General features: G+C 35.6%; 1 protein-coding gene across 1 annotated transcript; it reads right to left on the bottom strand.

The window, feature by feature from the left end:
• Positions 1-1,376: 1,376 nt before the first annotated feature.
• LOC111998603 (uncharacterized) lies at positions 1,377-6,062 on the bottom strand. The gene is made up of 11 exons (XM_065772322.1): positions 5,675-6,062; positions 5,416-5,580; positions 4,311-4,484; positions 4,117-4,212; positions 3,895-4,021; positions 2,740-3,808; positions 2,457-2,622; positions 2,204-2,368; positions 1,970-2,122; positions 1,672-1,878; positions 1,377-1,580 (listed from the first exon to the last, which is right to left on the bottom strand). Exons 2-11 carry the CDS (start codon positions 5,476-5,478, stop codon positions 1,377-1,379), a joined length of 2,424 nt encoding a protein of 807 aa, XP_065628394.1. The 5' UTR covers positions 5,479-5,580; positions 5,675-6,062.
• Positions 6,063-18,645: the final 12,583 nt, after the last annotated feature.

Consider the following 18,645-nt stretch of genomic DNA (forward strand, 5'->3'; position numbering starts at 1 on the left):
TTTGATTGCTAAACTCTCTAATGATTGAATAAGAAATTTGAAATTCAATTCTAGCTTACATTAAAAACCGATTAATATCTTAATATGATAATAAAGAGCTATTATTAAGAGCAAACGCTATAGGTTAAAAAAAAATCATGGCAGCTTACGTATGTGTTTGGTTGTGTGAAACAAAGTGTGTAATAAACACTACTCTTAATATTAATAATAAATCATCATTGTGTATAACAACCCATATTGTAATATTAACATATTCAATATGACTATGTTACAAATCATATTATAATGTCTCATTCTCACAAACAAACAAAAAAATTGGTCATAGGTAGTCCAAGCCTTCAAAATGTTGGGTCATAAGAAAAATCAATCAATAAATATTTAATCAATCCCCAAACAATATTATCACTAAAATTACTAAGCCAAGGTATAAATTAGAACGTACACAAAAATTAATTTACATATAACACTTTTCCATCAAAGAGAAAGAACTGCCTGATATATTCTCTCAAGGAATTTAATGTAAAAACCTTCATTCACTCTGAATATAGATGTGCCCTTCCTAGGAGATGTGGGCTGGACCATAAATCCAATGAACATACTTGGAGATACTTAAGCATTTTTTATTTTTTTAACCATAGCTGAAGATTCCGTGACTCAGACCAAAACAAACAAACAAACAAATAAATAAAGAAGAAAATTCGTATGAATAATTATTACCCTGTTGCAAATAACCTTCTGATTGCTTTAATAATTATTCATGCTATTTCAAATAATTTTTTTTTTTTTGTATTTATTTTTAAAATAAATAAATTCATGGGTTACATTTTACTGACAATTTATATAAGTCACTGGGTTTGGCTTGGTCTTTCCAATCCATAAGCTAGAAGTGGTAGTGTATAATTTTTATTCAACCACTGGGTCATAGGTTCATTGCACATAAATAATGATCTAGTCTCTGTAGTCCGCATTTATGGATGCAGTCACTAAATCTCTATTATTCTCCATTGATTCCCTGCTGATTCTGCTTTGTTTTCATTGTGTTATATCTAAGACAGTTTCCTGTGCATCAATAGAGAGAGAGAGGCAAGTATGAAGTAATGGAAGTCAAATAAGCTTATTCAGCTCCATTTATTCCACGCTAAAAACTCTTATATTAACAAGTCTCGCTCTTATAAGTTGTAACATTAAACTGTTACAATACAATGGCACACTACATTTTGATCGGTTGTGTCATGTGTGCCCAAAGAAAAGTAGTACCTGCAGGCCGCAATATTATGCTTGCTACTATTACCCAAAACTGGTTCTGATTATGCAAATCACATTGCTCAGTCTGGGGTATTGTATTGTATTGTTGTTTGAGGGTGATTATATTTTCATCACTCCCGTCGTGGATCAGCTTCTATTTCTTTTGCTAATTCCCGGGTCAGCATGTCTGCCCGATCATCTTGTCCACCTGCAAAGCTGTAGACCCGAAATGCAAGTTGGAAAACCCTCCAGAGCATCTTTAAATGTGCCTTCGCTTGATTTTCAGTTTTGGATCTATTTTCTGCCTTGGCAGTTGAATTTGCATCTCTCCTTTCCTATAGCAAAAGCCAAAATATCATATACAAACTAATATTTAACTTATAAATTTGATAACCTAAGTAATAACTAATAAGTTGAACATTTTACCTTAAGTGCTAACTCTATGCAGCTTGAAGAAACATCAACCATAGATTCTTTAATTTGCACCAAAATATTAAAGTCAAAATGAATATTGTGACTCTGCAGCCGCTTGGACTCTTCATCTTTGGTTCTTTCTAATGCATCCACTTCCCCCTTATTTTCAGTTTTGGATCTATTTTCTGCCTTGGCAGTTGAATTTGCATCTCTCCTTTCCTATAGCAAAAGCCAAAATATCATATACAAACTAATATTTAACTTATAAATTTGATAACCTAAGTAATAACTAATAAGTTGAACATTTTACCTTAAGTGCTAACTCTATGCAGCTTGAAGAAACATCAACCATAGATTCTTTAATTTGCACCAAAATATTAAAGTCAAAATGAATATTGTGACTCTGCAGCCGCTTGGACTCTTCATCTTTGGTTCTTTCTAATGCATCCACTTCCCCCTTGATCTGTTTGCAATAAATTTATCAGGTACGTGAAGAAAGTGCCTCGAGTAAAATTTTGGTTCATCCTTAGTCCTAAGAGTTTACCTTAGTGAAATATGATTCAACCTTGTCAAGAAGCTGGTTCAAAGGAAACATTATTTTCCAGTTCTGCAGTGTAGTAACTATTCCATCCAATTTTATGTATAGTGCGGCTGCAATCCTCAATGATTCGAGCTTCTTCATGGGAAAACCTTCAAACCTTGCTAGCACCTGCATTACAAGAAATAGCGGGCTTTAGTTTCAAATAACCAAGATGGAACAGGATTAATAGATTGAACTATATGAAATGAGAACTAACCTGGGTCTCATCAGTCAATTTCTCCAAATTTTGTTCTACATATTTGTGGAATTTAATAAGGTCAGCCATGTCCTTTGTTTGAAAGGAATTAAGTGCAATTTTAACTTCCACAATTGCTTTTGCATGCTTCTGAACATCTTCTTCAATTTGTTGAAAATATGCTGACCTAAGAAAATAAAGAAGGAAATTAGTGGCAGGAAAGAGACTAATCTTTTTTGTCTGGTCTATAACTACTACCAATGGACCAGGCTGCATTTGTAGTCTGGGGTTGTGGAAAGAAGACCTTTTTGTCATCTCTGCTAGTGCATCAGCCATTCCCTTTTGTCCCCCAGCAGAACCTCCTACCTGAGTTTTACTCCCCCTTGTAAGTTTGTCCTTTAAACTTGAGCCTTCAACCTTTCCTTTCAGAACCCGATACATGTTGCCCATATGGGTTGATCTCTTAAGTTTGGTAGTTGCCTTCTTTGGGCGTAAGGCCTTGATGACACCGGGTGGTGGAGGAGGTGGTGCTGTGGCTCCCTTTGTCAATGGCATGGGAGGTGGTGGCATTGGCACAGATCCTTTAGAAGGTGGAATGGGTGGTAGTGGTGGAGGTGGGGTTGCAGAAGGATTTACAGATGGACTGGCTGGTGGTGACGGAAAAGTTGGAGGTGCATTGTAATGTGGTGTTGATGGTGGGGTTGGGGGGGTTACTGCTGCTGACTTTGCTTTGGGCATAATATTTGGTGGTGGAGGTGGGGTTGCAGAAGGATTTACAGATGGACTAGCTGGTGGTGATGGAAAAGTTGGAGGTGCATTGTAATGTGGTGTTGATGGAGGGGTTGGTGGTGTTACTGCTATTGACCTTCTTGCTTTGGGCATAATATTTGAAATATCTTGCGAAGTGTTTGTTTCTTTGGAATTATTTGGGCTCTCATGACTTTCTCTTTCTGGTGATTCTTCAACAACTTCTTTCATTTCTGAATTATGGTCAATGGCAGCCTTGTTTTTCCCTTCAATGGGGCTGGAACCTTGAGCTGATACACTAGGGGACAATTTGAATGAGAGACTCTTCATGTCAGTGGACATCAAACTCCCTACTGCCTGAAGTCTGAGAGGCAAAAGAAGAGGTCGGGAGCTGGAGACATTATCAAAGTTACCAAGTTTGATAGCATAGGTCATCTCAGGAGGAATTGAAGTTGGGCTATCTGGGGAAGGGCAGTAGCTTCTGTTTTGTGAATAGGATTTATGTAAACCATCCCCAATTGTGGATTCTTGTAACCTTCCATTATTGTCCTCGTCTTCTTCCATCACATCAAACATTTTTTTTGCTATGTTAGTCATGGAATTGAGCTTTGCCTGCACAAGTCCACCTTCAATACAATAAACTTATCAGTTTCCAATAAGAGAGTTTCTACATTTTCTGACACTAGTTTTCACAGAAATTAAGTTATCCTACCAAGTTGCTCCAAACTGATGTTCTCCAAGCTGTCTTTGGTCTCATCCCCGGCATTGGTTATCCACTTGTGGTTCTTTTCCCATGAATCTCCAATGCATCTCAAAGCATTATAAAATTGGGCCAATCCCTGTGTAAGTTGTTTTTATTAGTTTATAGATTCATGCAATCAGGAATAATAATTGCTAAGTGTCTTTGAGTAATTTATGGTCTTGGTAAGTGAACCTGATTTATTGAAGTTCCTTTCTTTTCTGAATTCAGATTGCAGGGAACAACGTTAGGGTACAGATTATGGAGATCCTCTATTGTTCCCATCAACAACTGCCAGAAGATAAAAACAAGATAAAATAAATGAAATGCAATTTCAGATAAATGTCTTTTCTGGTAATGGCGTACTGCTCAAGTAAAAAGTTGAATACCTCATAAATGGAGCTTGAACACTCACAAGGAGGAAGGTCAATGATGTCTCTAAAGGTTAGTATCTTCTTCCGGAGCTCTATCATCAGCATTAAATTTTGTCTGCACACGCTTGAACTGTCTATCATCGTTTCTACCACATCTTTTGTGGTGTTGGATACATCTAAGCTTGTTGCCTGCAGGAACAAACATTTCTTTTTTTCAAATGATAATTTATGCATCTAGTATTTTTCAATGTATTCTTATGTAACTCTCACAAATTTGATTTCACATTGTCAAAGTTTTCTCTGTTTTCACGAAATCTACTGACTGTTACAAGAAAAGCTTTTTCAATCAATAGTACAGTGATTGCAAGAACTCTTATAGGTTATCAAGTATTTCAAGGATTTATGATTTTGCAAACAAAGTGATTCTTGATCTGCTTAATCAATTTCTCTGTACCCCAAGAAAATCTTTCCATACTTTAGGTTGCTATCTTTATTAAACAAGCTGAAACTAGGAACACGCAGGAGGTGGCATAAATAGTTTTTCTTAGATTTCCATTTCTTTTAATCATTTTGTTTTTAAAAAATTCTTTTTACCTTATACTAGATGTACTGACTAAGTAAGGTGAGATATGTTTTGGCCATGATCCGGGAAGTGTGAAGAAAATTCATGCTCACAGACATCATGAAGTGAAGCACATTTTGACATGCTCAAGCTCCATTTGGTACGCAAGTTTAAACACATGTTTTCAGTTTTTAAATAACATTACATGTATTTTCATATACTTTTTCACCGACACGTATTTTTAAAAAAACTGAAAGCTGTTATTTAAATACACGTACCAAACGGGCCCTCAAGTGTCATAAAGTGAAGTAAAATTCAATTTGTAATAGTTAAGCAAGTTCTGCATCTGTCTTGAGTTCAGCGTTCAAATGCTCATCTTTTGTGGGATTTATCCTACTACGATGTGTAAAGGTTTCAACATTAAAAAAATTTATGTGCAACATGTCTACATGGCTCGCTCTTCTTTAGTGAGTTTCCATACGTTATAAAAACAAATAAAATTGCGTGCAACAGAAAATATGAAGTTGACAAAAGAGAACCATATATATTCATGATTACCTGGATTCTGCTTAAATTGCAACGGGAAAACAATGGTGCTGCACTAAATAATCCAGTCGCCATCTCTAACTCCAGTGCTTTTTCTTTTTTTTCCTTTTTTCTTTTTTGGGCAGAGGATGATGTTCGAAACTTTAATCACCCACCAATTTACACTTTAGATAGTTTCTGACATTCAAGAGCACAGATGACTAATCGAAACTAAGACTTGGGTGAACAACAAAGAAAAAGAAAATTGAAATAGCTAGTGAAGAAAAATCACCAGGTGCAACAATATCTTTACGCGCTAGTACATTGCCATTGAAAGAAACTAAGAGACGTGGCCAAGTTCCCAGAAAGAAAATGTTGCAATGCAGATACTCTAGTTAGAAAATAGCAGCAACACCTCCAAAATATCTTCTGTTTAGGGACCAAATAGAGTTGATGAACCGGTTACCCGGCAAGCTTTTTGGTGTTATTGCTGGAACTTGTATAGCTAATGTAGCCCTTCCCTAAAATTTAGAAACTCACAGGTTGAGAGATTGCCACTTGTGTGTATTTAGCTCTATATTAACTTCCAAGACAGCAATTCCACAATCACCTCCAACCCTTTCGCTCTTTCTTTGGAACTGCATCAAGATGTCAATTTAGCTAATTAATATAGGCCCCAAATGCCAAACCCCTCGATATCACTGCATCGTTAATTGTTGATCATAAAACGATTTCTAGAATATATAAAAAAATAAAAAATAAAAATTATGCGCATGCTGTAGCATTTCGTTTTAAATGATTGTTTTTTATTTTATTTTTTGCAACACGTTTTATATGACTGTTTTTAACTATAGTGTATTGCAATCCAATGCAAGCTCTAAATGAAGAGGGGCTGGCAGCCTGGCACATAAACAAGCTAGGTAGTTGGTATTTCTCAAAAAAATAAAGGCGAAAATCACATTTTAGTTTCTACATTTTTAGGTGATTATCATTTTAGTCCATACATTTTATTTTTATCACTTTTAGTCCCTATCTTGAAAAACGCTTCTCATTTTAGTCCCTATCGTTACTCATTTAACAAAAATATCCTACGTGGCAAACGGTTCAACAGTAAATGCTGACGTGTCTATTAAAATAATATTAAAAAAATATTTGCATTTTTAAAAATGCCACGTCAGCAATTTAATTTTTTTAAAAAAGCCACATCGGATAAAAATAATATAAAAATTTCTAACATAATTATTTTTTTTTTTAAAAGAAAAGAAATTAGTTAAATTATTTTTTTTTTCCTTTTTTTTGAAAGAACATGAAGAACGTGCCAGGAGCATGTTTCCCATTCCTCTTGTTAAGACATATGTGTTTCACTTGTTAAGAACATATGTCATTCATTTATATAAATTGGCTAATCCTTTAATAAAACGCACTCTACTTGAACGTGCCAGGAGCATGTTTCCCATTCCTCTTGTTAAGACATATGTGTTTCACTTGTTAAGAACATATGTCATTCATTTATATAAATTGGCTAATCCTTTAATAAAACGCACTCTACTTGTAATTGGGTAGTTCTAGGTGTTTTTAATACTTCGAGAAACAAGGTTTCAAGATCAAGTATTGAAGTCATCAAGTCTGTCCAAGAAAAACAAGCTGAAGTGCAAATTCATTAAATCTCGACACCTGCTCGATAGCTCCTCGACACCTGCTATTTGTCGAGAATTATAAAATCAGATTTTCTGATTTAATTTCTTGGAATCCGTGCATATGATTTTGGACCTTCTTTTCTCCTAACCCTAAACATATAAAAGGATTCTTTTTAGGGCCGTCAAAGTGTTCACAAGTTGCACAAGCATTGAACAAACTTTGTTCAAGCAAATTGTGACCAGAGACAAAGTTTTTGCCCTAGTTCATCTCTTCTGAAGAAGTTGCTGTGTATTTTGCACCAAAGGGTTTTGTGATCAAGCATTTTCTCAATCTTCATCGTGTAGGATGAACTGAAGAACTTTGCAGCCAACCTCTCCTTCAAGTTTGTGTTTAAAGTCGCGTACTGAAATCTGCGCATTGGTTAATCACGTACTTGGGAGCCGTGCATCAAAGGTGAGAACTGTCACTACAGATCAAGTCCAATTGGGTATTGGGATAAAGGTTCAACTGTAGGTTGATAAGGTATTTGGGATTCCTTTACTTGTAACCGCTTGATTTGATAATAGTGGAGTTTCGGGAGTGGTGACCTGAAAATCACTCGATAGGGTTTTTGCCACGAGATTTTTCCCCATTCGTAAACAAATCACCGTGTCATTTAATTTCCACTGCATATTTAGTTATTTGGTGATTTGTTTGTGCTACCACGCGTTTGCATGATAAATTGATTAATTAATAACTTGGTTAATTAATTAATTAATTTCTATCACAAGGGATCAATTCAATTTGTGGCCTATCAAGTGGTAATAGAGCAGGCACACTCTGATTAGGTTTTAATCTCTGCTATATTTGATCCATTAACCCTTGTTTGTCATGGATAGAGAACAGTCGTTAATTATACCTCCTTTATTTGATGGGATTAACTATGCATACTAGAAAGTACGCATGAGAGCTTTTTTGCAGTCCTTAGATGAAAATGTGTGGCAAGCTATAGAGATTGGCTGGACTAAGCTAAAGGAAGTACCGGCCGATTGGGATGAAGCCAAGATCAAGGCGGAAAACTTCAACAGCAGGGCATTGAATGCGTTATTCAGTGCGGTCACCAATGAGGAGTTCAAGAAGATATCCTCAACTGAAACTGCTAAGGAATCATGGACCATCCTCCAAACAACCTATGAAGGTACAAAAGCTATCAATGATTCAAAGTTTCAAAAGCTCACTACAAGCTTTGAAAAAATAAAGATGAAGGAGGATGAGTCATTTGATGAGTTCTATGCCAAGTTCAAGGACATAGTGAACTCAGCCTTTACTCTTGGGGAGATCATCCCTAAACCCAAGGTTGTAAGGAAGGTGCTTAGAGCTCTACTCGAGAGATTCCATGCCAAGATTACGGTGATAGAAGAATCAAAGGATATTGACAAAATTCCTTTGACTGAGCTGGTTGAAAACCTGCAGACCTATGAGCTAGGGCTGACAAGGATTGGCAAGACGGGTAAAGGCAAGAGCATGGCCTTGAAGGCAAAGAGCAATGATACAAATGAGTCTTCCGATGATAAAGATTCCAAGATGAAGTCCTACATTACGAGGCAGTTCAAGAAGTTTATGAAGAATGCCAATGGGAGGAGCTTCGATAAGAACCGCAAACAATCCAGTTCTTTTCAGTCTGAAGGGCAAGACAAAGGGAAAAAGGATGCTAAGGATGGCGGTCAGTACACTGTTCCTGCAGGACCGAAGTGTTTTGGATGTCATGAATTCGGTCACATGAAGCATGATTGCTCTACATATCTCAAGAGCATTGGAAAGAGTAAGGCACTTGCTGCAACATTGAATGACACTGAGCCTGAAGATGATTCCGACAATGAGGATGACGGAATCTTAAATGCCTTCACTGCCGCTATCAATCCTACTAAAGGGATTGTTAAAGAAGTGGAAAAAGAAGAAGAATTGGTGGAGTCCAAATTCGAGAAGATGGATGATCAAGATGATATCCATTCAGCTTATAAGAAACTTTACAAGCTCTCTAAGAAGCATCAGAAATTGTATAGGCTAGCCAATAAGAAACTTTGTGATGTGGAACTTGATCGTAAAGAGTTGTCCACAAAGTTTGATGAGACGAATCAAACTATTGGAGCGCTGAGTTTTGAGAACAATTTCCTAACTGAGAAGACCAAGAAGCTTGAAGCGGAGCTATTTCAAGTCAAAGCTCAACTGGAGAGGACTTCAAGTGCAAAGCTTGATGAGATGCTCAGCATTCAAAAATCTGCTTCGAATCGAACAGGTTTAGGGTATGGTTTTTCTTCCTCTCATATTGCTTCTACTAGTGCTACTGTTTTTATTTCTCCTGCTAATAACACTGATATTGAGAACACTGATGATAAAACTAAATTAGCTAGTGAAAACTTAGATAAGGGTAAGTCTATCTTAGGAGCACCCCATAAGCAGGATAAGAAAGATGTTAAAAACCCTAGAGTTAAGAAGGCTAACTCTCAAAAGCCTGAACAAAAGAAGCAGCATCTCTGTCATCATTGTAGAGCTGCCGGTCATACTTGACCAAATTGCTATAAGTGGCTAGCCACTCAACAGAGCAACAGCATGATCGCATCTGGAAGCCAAAATCAGCTTCAATCCTCTCTTACTCCTCTTGGTAATCTTCTTAAATCCCTCATGTTCCTTTCGAACTTGAACGGTTTCAATTCTTCCCTCTCACCGCCAGTTCAAGGGTTTAATCAAAGGAAAGGTTTTTCCAAGGTGTGGAAGAAAAAGGACTCTAAGTGATTTCATAACTTTCTTCTATCTTCTTATTTCTGTTTGTTGCATTGCTTGTGTGTTTTGCATTTATTTTGAGTCAGTCTAGTTTTATACTTTGCTTTGTTTAACATGTTTTTGTGTGTTTACTTTCAGTTTTGTTTATTTTGTTTTTGATATAAAAATAATAAAAAATTGAAAAATCATAAAAATACAAAAACAATGTGTGTTTTATGTACTTTAGTACTTATGTACCTTGGATGGCCATTGAAACAAAGTTTTCTAAACTTTGTATCTTGTGTAGCTTAGATGAGCATCTCTATGCACAACTAAACAAGTGAGTTTTGTGGCTCTTGTTTGTGATGAGTAAGATTAAGTTATATCTTAAACTTAACACTCGTATCACTCTTTTTGACGGGTATGACTAGAAAATTCTAAAAGAAAGGTATAAATAATCATCTCACCACTGTTACCCACTAATCATAATATAACACATGTATGCTTCGGCATTGCAGAAGTGCAGTGTCAAAGACACTTGTATGCTTCGGCATAGAAAAAGTGCAGTGTCTATGCTTAACATCTTGGGTATTTCTTTTCTCTCTTTTTATGCCCATGCATGATATGCTAAAAATAAAAGAAAATATGCAAAGAAAAATAAAAAGCAAAAATTTCAAAAATGCTTTAAATATGATTGCAAGCGTGTTTTCTAGGAGATGTGGGAGTTATAAGATGTACCTCGAAGGTGATAATCCTCATCAAACAGTTATGATTATGTCTGAGTTAAAGTCATTTTCTCATATCTCAGATCGTCATAACATGTATACACATATGCAATCTTGCGATGTTTTTCACACACAACACGCAATATTCTTTGCTACTCTTGATACATGTGCAGGTACAATGTGATTTGGCCATCATAAGTGTTTACATGTGCTAATGTATGCTCACTAAACTGTCTTGACTTGTTTTTGAAAAATAAAATTGGTTAGACTTGTTTAGTGTGTGTCTGTGTTTCTGAGGATCCATGTGCTTAAAATATTTATTGAGAGATGATTTTGAGAGTTTAATATGTTGATTGGATCATTGATTGAGGTGCATGATGGATTGCATTTATGTCTGTATTTTTCACTTCTCGAAAAACTGTTTTTAAAAGCTGGTCGTTACCTTGTCATCTGTTGAGATTTTCAAGCCTTTTTCTTATCACAATCTCGACACATCCTCGACACCTGGTGGATCGATCGAGAAAGTTCCTGCCTCCTCGTTACCTTCTCGATCGATCGAGCTTCTGTTCTTTGAAATGTTTCTTATTCCTCGATACCTCTCGACACCTTTAGTTATCGAAGGCCATTTCCTCGACACCTACCTCGATAGCTTCCTCAATACCTCTCGACACCTCAGCTGTCGAGATTTACTGATGCTCCTATATAAGCTGCTGTCACGATTCAGGTTTCATTTTCTCAATCTCTCTCGACCTATCCACGGCTGTTCATCTCCCTAAACCCTTTTTCTCACTCAAAATCTTCAACCCACGCGATTTTCGGCCATTCCTTGCTTCAAATCACTTGGTAAGATCTCTTTTTCCTTCATCATTCATGCATTTCATGTTTTGAATCTTAGGTTTTGGGGTTTTTGAAAATTTTTTGGGATTTTTCAAATTGATGAGTTTTTTTTTGAGATTTTGGGTTCGGTTTTCACTTAAATGTGTTCAAAATGTCATACATTGCATTTCATGTGCATTAAAATGGTATTTTCATGCATTTAGATGTGTGTTCTATGCTTGTGTGCTGGTAGGATTGGATTGGGCTAAACCCATGATGATTTTTATTTTGCATGACACATGTTCATGCTTTCCTCATGCATACGTACTCATTGTTCAATATATTTGATATATATGAATTGTTTTGGGACTTTTCTGATTGTCTCCTTCTCTATCTCTTTCTCATTTTGTTTACGTTAGTAGTGTCTATGGCACCTAAGCGTAAATCCACTTCTGCTCGGAACCCTCTTCGTTCTGAAGCTTCCTCCTTTTCTGATTCTGTTCCTCTTAACATTCAGTTCCGTGATAATGATGCCCACAAGGCATTCTTAAAAAACTTTTCTCGATGAGGTATTCATTTGGAACACCAAGTCATTTTGGCAGACTTCGCCAATACTGACCTTCCCTCTATCATTCATAGTAGGGGATGGGAGTCACTATGTGACGTCCTAGTCATTTATCCTCTCGTACTCATTCAGGAGTTTTACTCCAACATGCATGGGATTGATCGTTCAGTACCTCTCTTTTTCATTCGCGTTCGAGGTATGCGCATCCCTATCACATCGCCGCTAGTTGCGGATGTGCTACGGGTTCCTAGGATAAAGTTTCCTGATTATCCTTCTTGTGAGCATCTGAGGACTGTGTCCAAAGATGAGCTCATATCTGCTTTTTATGAGCGCCCCGCTGATTGGGGTAAACATTAGTATATATCATGTAGACCTTTTACTAAAGGTCCTAGATTCTTAAACATGGTGATGACTTTTGTACTCCATCCACTATCTCACTACAACTCCATCACAGAGCCTCGTGCTCGATTTTTTTATCTCTTCTTGAGCATCTTACTATAAATTTTCCTTCTCATTTCATTCTTTCTATCATTGATGTTCATTTAGATTCGGCGTCCCGTGATAAGCTCATCTTTCCTTCCGCTATCACGAGAATCTTACGCCATTTTTTTGTCCCTTTTCCTGTGTCCGACCACTTTACACACATTTATGCCATAGACGCCGCTACTGTAAAATGTAATGCAGCGCAGTTTAGGTCGCGACAGCTGGATTCCAATCCTTCCTCCCACTCTACTCCATCTCGTACCGCTCTATCTACATCTGCTCCTTCTTCCTTTATGGATGATGTATCTCTCGGAGACATCATGGCGCAGCTGCAGTGCATGGATGCTCGTCTTGATACACTTTCTACTAAGTTGTATCAGGTGAATGTTCGTGTTGGTCGTATTGCACGACAGCAGGCAACCATGGGTGGGTTTGCTTCTGAGGCTACTCCTTTACCACCTCCTCCAGCGGCTTCTAACTCTGAGGATGATGATGACGATGATGCTTTGGATAATAATAGAGATACTAGCTCTACTGATGAGATGTCTGCTTGACACTCTTACCTTTTGTCACTCATGACAAAAAAGGGGAGTAGTTTTGGATATGAAAGTAGTCATCTTAGGGGGAGAGTTACTATAGGACATTTTTGTTAGGGGGAGTGTTGATATTTGAGGGATGTAGTGAGGCTTTGATGTATCTTTTTCTTTTCTACTTTTTAGATACATTGTTCTTGTATATGAGGTCTTGAGACCAGTTTTTACATACATTGTACGTATATTCTTTATATATTAGATGTATATTTTTTTCACCTCTCTCTTCATGTGTTATTTCTTCTCTATCTTTATACACATGTTTCTTATACTTGTATGCAATCTATTATTTCTGCTTTACACAAAGATGCCTTGATGAGTTTTGTTTAAAGTGTTTCAAAAATACAGGTTGTCAAAGTCTACTTGTCATAAACTCTTTTCTTGTAAAGTTTTTCAAAGGTTTGTGTTAGGATAGATTTTATTGTATTCAACAAGTGAATATGAGTTGAGTGATTTATAACTTCTCTCAAATGTTCATTTGTTTGTTGTGGTTTTGTCACGGATTTCCAAAAGGTGAGATTGTTAGGACATATGTATTTCACTTGTTAAGAACATATGTCATTCATTTGTGTAAATTGGCTAATCATTTGACAAAACGCATTCTACTTGTAATTTGGTAGTTCTAGGTATTTTTAATACTTCAAGAAACAAGGTTTCAAGATCAAGTGTTGAAGTCATCAAGTCTGTCCAAGAAAAATAAGCTGAAGTGCAAATTCATTAAATCTCGACATCTACTATCTGTCGAGAATTATAAAATTAGATTTTCTGATTTAATTTCTTGGAATCCGTGCATATGGTTTTGGGCCTTCTTTTCTCCTAACCCTAAACATATAAAAGGATTCTTTTAAGGGCCGTCAAAGTGTTCACAAGTTACACAAGCATTGAGCAAACTCTGTTCAAGCAAATTGTGACCAAAGATAAAGTTTTTGCCCTAGTTCATCTCTTCTGAAGAAGTTGCTGTGTATTTTGCAACAAAGGGTTTTGTGATCAAGCATTTTCTCAATCTTCATCGTGTAGGATGAACTGAAGAACTTTGCAGCCAACCTCTCCTTCAAGTTGGTGTTTAAAGTCGCGTACTGAGATCCGCGCATTGGTTAGTCACATACTTGGGAGTCGTGCATCAAAGGTGGGAATTATCACTACAGATCAAGTCCAATTGGGTATTGGGGTAAGGGTTCAACTGTAGGTTGGTAAGGTATTTAGGATTCCTTTACTTGTAACCGCTTGATTTGATAATAGTGGAGTTTCGGGAGTGGTGACCTGAAAAACATCCGGTGGGGTTTTTGCCGTGAGGTTTTTCCCTATTCGTAAACAAATCACCGTGTCATTTAATTTCCGCTGCATATTTAGTTATTTGGTAATTTGTTTATGCTACCACGCGTTTACATGATAAATTGATTAATTAATAACTTGGTTAATTAATTAATTAATTTCTATCACAATGGGTCAATTCAATTTGTGGCCTATCACCTCTTTCTCTTTTCTTTTTCTTTATTTCTCCTCTCTTCTCTCTGGATTGAGATCGTCTTCTCTCCGGGTTGAGATTGGCTTTTTAATTCTTCACACTGATATTTTTCTTTCCTTTTCTTTCACACTTGTGGAAAGCTTTTTTTATTTGGGTTTGAGATTGGCATTTCAAACGGTGTGGGGCTAGGATTGATGGCTTTTGTGGTGGTGTCCCTCTCCTGTGCACACCGGTGAAGCCACCACCAATGGCCGTCGACCTCTCTCTCTTCTATTTATTTATCTTTTTTGAATTTTTTTTTTCCTTGTGTGTCTAATGGTGTTTATGTTTTGGTTTTGGGATGGATTTTGTAGTGGTTTTGATGTCTCAGGTGGTGGTGGGTTTTGGTGCTTGCTGGATCAGTTTGATGGTGAGATTTGATGCTTGCTGGGTCTGGTTGGTGGCTGAGTTTCGTGATGGTCTTTTTGGTAGTTGGGTTTCGTTGGTAGCCGAGTTTTGGTGGTGGCTGGGTTCTATTCGAGGTGGTGTTGGTCGTGCATTTGGGTTTTGTTTGGGTGTTTGGTGATTTTTTGTTTAGGTGTTTGATTAGTTAGGTATTGGTTTTGGGTTTGAATTGCTCGGCAGTGGGTGGTTTGATTTATGGGTTTGTGGTGTATGTTGATTTATGGGTTTGTGGTGTATGTTGTCTGAATCCAAATCGACCACTCATTTGGAGAAGATTTCGAATCCAGAGTGGAATCAAGTGTACGCTTTCTCTACGATCTTATTCAGGCTTCATTGGGTTTGGTTGTGCATGGAGGCCGAAAATCTGGGTTTGAGTTTTGCGTTTTTTGTGTTTGGTTTCAAACCATAAGAAAATCTTGTTGAATGTTTATGTTTTGTAAATTTTTATGGGCATATCTTTTTATTTTGTAAATCTGAGTGATTTTATGGTTTTGGTTGCTAAGAAAATGCAAGAAAAGAAAAGTAAATTTTTAATTTTCTGGGCAAGCTTAGCTGGGGAAGAAAAATGAAGAACACGTTCTTCATGTTCTTCCAAAAAAAAAGGAAAAAAATTTAATTTAACTAATTTCTTTTCTTTTTTAAAAAAATAATTAGGTTAGAAATTTTTATATTATTTCTATCTGATATGGCTTTTTTTAAAAATTAAATTGCTGACATGGCATTTTTAAAAATGCAAATATTTTTTTAATATTATTTTAATAGACACGTCAGTATTTACTGTTGGACCGTTTGCCACGTAGGATATTTCTGTTAAATAAGTAACGGCAGAGACCAAAACGGGAAGCGTTTTTCAAGATAGGAACTAAAAACGGTAAAAATAAAATGTAGGAACTAAAATGAGAATCGCATAAAAATGTAAGGGCTAAAATATGTTTTTCGCCAAAAATAAAAATAAAAATGCTAAGTACTTAGGCCAGAAGGCCCACAATCTTGATGAGGGCCTTATTATCTACCATTCCAAAATCCTAATTGCTCTATAAAATTAAATTTTATTATTGTTAAAAGGATCTTATTAAGGGATGTCATTAAGGCATTTGCTTATGAACTATTTTAGGAAAGTTTTAATATCACTTTTATGGAAAATATAAAAGATGTTAATAAAGTTAGTTACTGTTTTTTTTTTCCATAAAAAATTTCTAATAAGTTAAACCATCTTTAACTTTTCCTTCTTCCATTTTTTTTTTTTTTTTGAGAGAGAGAATTTCAACCTATAGCGTCCTCTCCTGATAATAATTTTTTATCATCATACTAAGACACTAATCAATTTTTGGAGTAGGCAGGGATTAAACCCCAGATCTTTTATTCAACTATAAGAGATTTTACCAGTTAAGCTAGCTGAAACCTACTACTTTTCCTTTGTTAAAACTCAAAATTCATCAAAGTAATACAATTTGATACCATGTAAAGGAGGCAAGGCAAGCACCAAACCAAAGTCAACCCTGCTCCCCTTCATGAATAACATATTAGCAAATCAACAAACCATGTGTCGTGTGTTGGTGCATAATATTACTTCTCTCTCTATGAATAAAAATCACTAGTCTCATTTTGAATGTTCCACTATATACTCCATAGAGTGATGTAAAGATCACCAAATCACCCATTGCCCATGGCCCAACCCAATAGTCTGACGGCCCATCGGGCTAATGGACGGTCCGTCCCACTGTTATTAAGGCGCATGGATAGCCCACTAGCCCAATGGGTCTATAGACACTTGATTTTGCACCCATGATTTAATCAAGGAGAATAACTAGAATGACCATTCATATACCCCAAAAATTATGATTGTATTACATGCATTAACTTGTTCATTGCATATCATAAAAATGATTTTGAGATTCTAATGGTCGCGACAATATGCCTAGTTTCCAAATCGAACCGTCGGATCAAAAGATATCGCATGATCAAGCATGGTCAGCATGCATTGTATTTAAGTAGAGTCGACCACACATGATTAATTTAAATTAATTCTGATTGGTTAAACAATTAAAATTAATTTAATAATTTTGTGATTAGTTGATAATTAGTGTCTAAAATAGGATTGCTTGCATGAGAATAAAGAGGATAATTGGATAATAATAAAATTGTGAATAATCTGAACTTTATCAAGATTTATTTTAGAATATTTATCTTCAAGATAATTGTTGCTGAAATGACCTGAATTATTCAGAAAAGAGATAAAAATCTTAGAATAGGAATTAAAAACACGTCTAAGTGCAAGACCCGGCTCAAGAAAACCTAAAAAATGAGTCTAAAACGCACCCGTACACGAAAGTGTGATTGGCATCCAAGAGTGCCATTCGGCACTTTTGGAGTTCTAATCGGCACTTTTGGAGTGCCGATCGGCACTTTCAAAGTGCCGAATGGCACCTATAAGGGCTTTGGCCCGACACTCTTCGGGTGACGATAAAACACATCATTTTCGACTTTTTCATAGAAGGACGCATCTCGATTCACATTTTAATCGTCGTTACTTTTTTTTTAAGCATTCCTACCTCTATAAATAGAGATTGGATCTCAAAATTCAAGACACTGTTCTATGCTCTAGGGGAGACACTTTTTCACACTCTCAAATTTCTCATATTTCTGATCTCCCTTTCTGATATTCTCTCTAAAGCTAGGGTTTTTAGGTTTCAAAGATAATTGCATAAATTTCTTTGAACCCTAAAATATCCCCTCAAGAAGAAGAGCGCTCCATGCAAGAGGTTGTTTCTTATTAACCATTTTTTTTTCTTGTGTTTCTCTTGTTGTGATGATGCATATTTATATATTTTTTAGTTTAGTTGTTTCAAATTTTCATATCATGAATTGTTGATTTATTTTGTTGAAACATGTTCTTGATTCTTTTTATTATTGTTATGATCTATTTCTTAGTTTCAAAAATCTGCATGTTATCACTTATTTTTCTCAAATAAAAACGGATCTACATCTTCATTAGATGTAGATTTGATTTTTTTCTTAAATTAAAAATGAATCTGCATCTTCATTAGATGCAAATCTGAATTTTTCTCAAAATAAAAATGGATCTGCATCTTCATTATATGCAAATCTAAATTTTTCTCAAAATAAAAACGGATCTGCACCTTCATTAGATGCAGATACAAATTTTTCTCAAATTCAAAACGGATCTACATCTTCATTAAATGCAAATCTGAATTTTTCTCAAATAAAAAACTAATCTACATCTACATTAGATGTAGATCCAAATTTTTCTCAAATCAAAAACGGATTTGCATCTTCATTAGATGCAGATCTAAAATTTTTTAAATAAAAATTGATTTGTATCTTCCTTAGATACATATTTTATTTTTCTTAACATAGCAGATTTTTAAATAAATAAAAAAATCATGAATGGTTGTGTTTGTTTTATTTAGTGCATATAGCACAAATTTATTTCATGAATGAAATCCTCTTCTCAAGAAATCTTTTTCATATTTTTTGTTCATATAAAAAAACAGATCTTATTTTTCTTTCATGAAAAAACCAATTTTTCTATTCCTAAAAGCATATATGATTTTTCTTTCATCAAAAAACCACTTTTTTTAAGTTCTCAAAAAAAAAAAAAAAATCTGATTTTTCTAAACCCAATTCAATTTTTTTATCACAGCAACAGATCTGAATTTTGTTTAACAAAGAGAAGGATGCATTCATAAATAAACTTGTGTGATTTAGCTTTTTAGTTTTTTTTTTTTTTTTTTTCACGTGTGTAACATATCATTCATGTCATGCATAAAGAGGTAC

Source organism: Quercus suber, unplaced genomic scaffold (genome assembly GCF_002906115.3).
Source record: "Quercus suber isolate HL8 unplaced genomic scaffold, Cork oak 2.0 scaffold_56, whole genome shotgun sequence".
Taxonomy (NCBI): Eukaryota; Viridiplantae; Streptophyta; class Magnoliopsida; order Fagales; family Fagaceae; genus Quercus; species Quercus suber.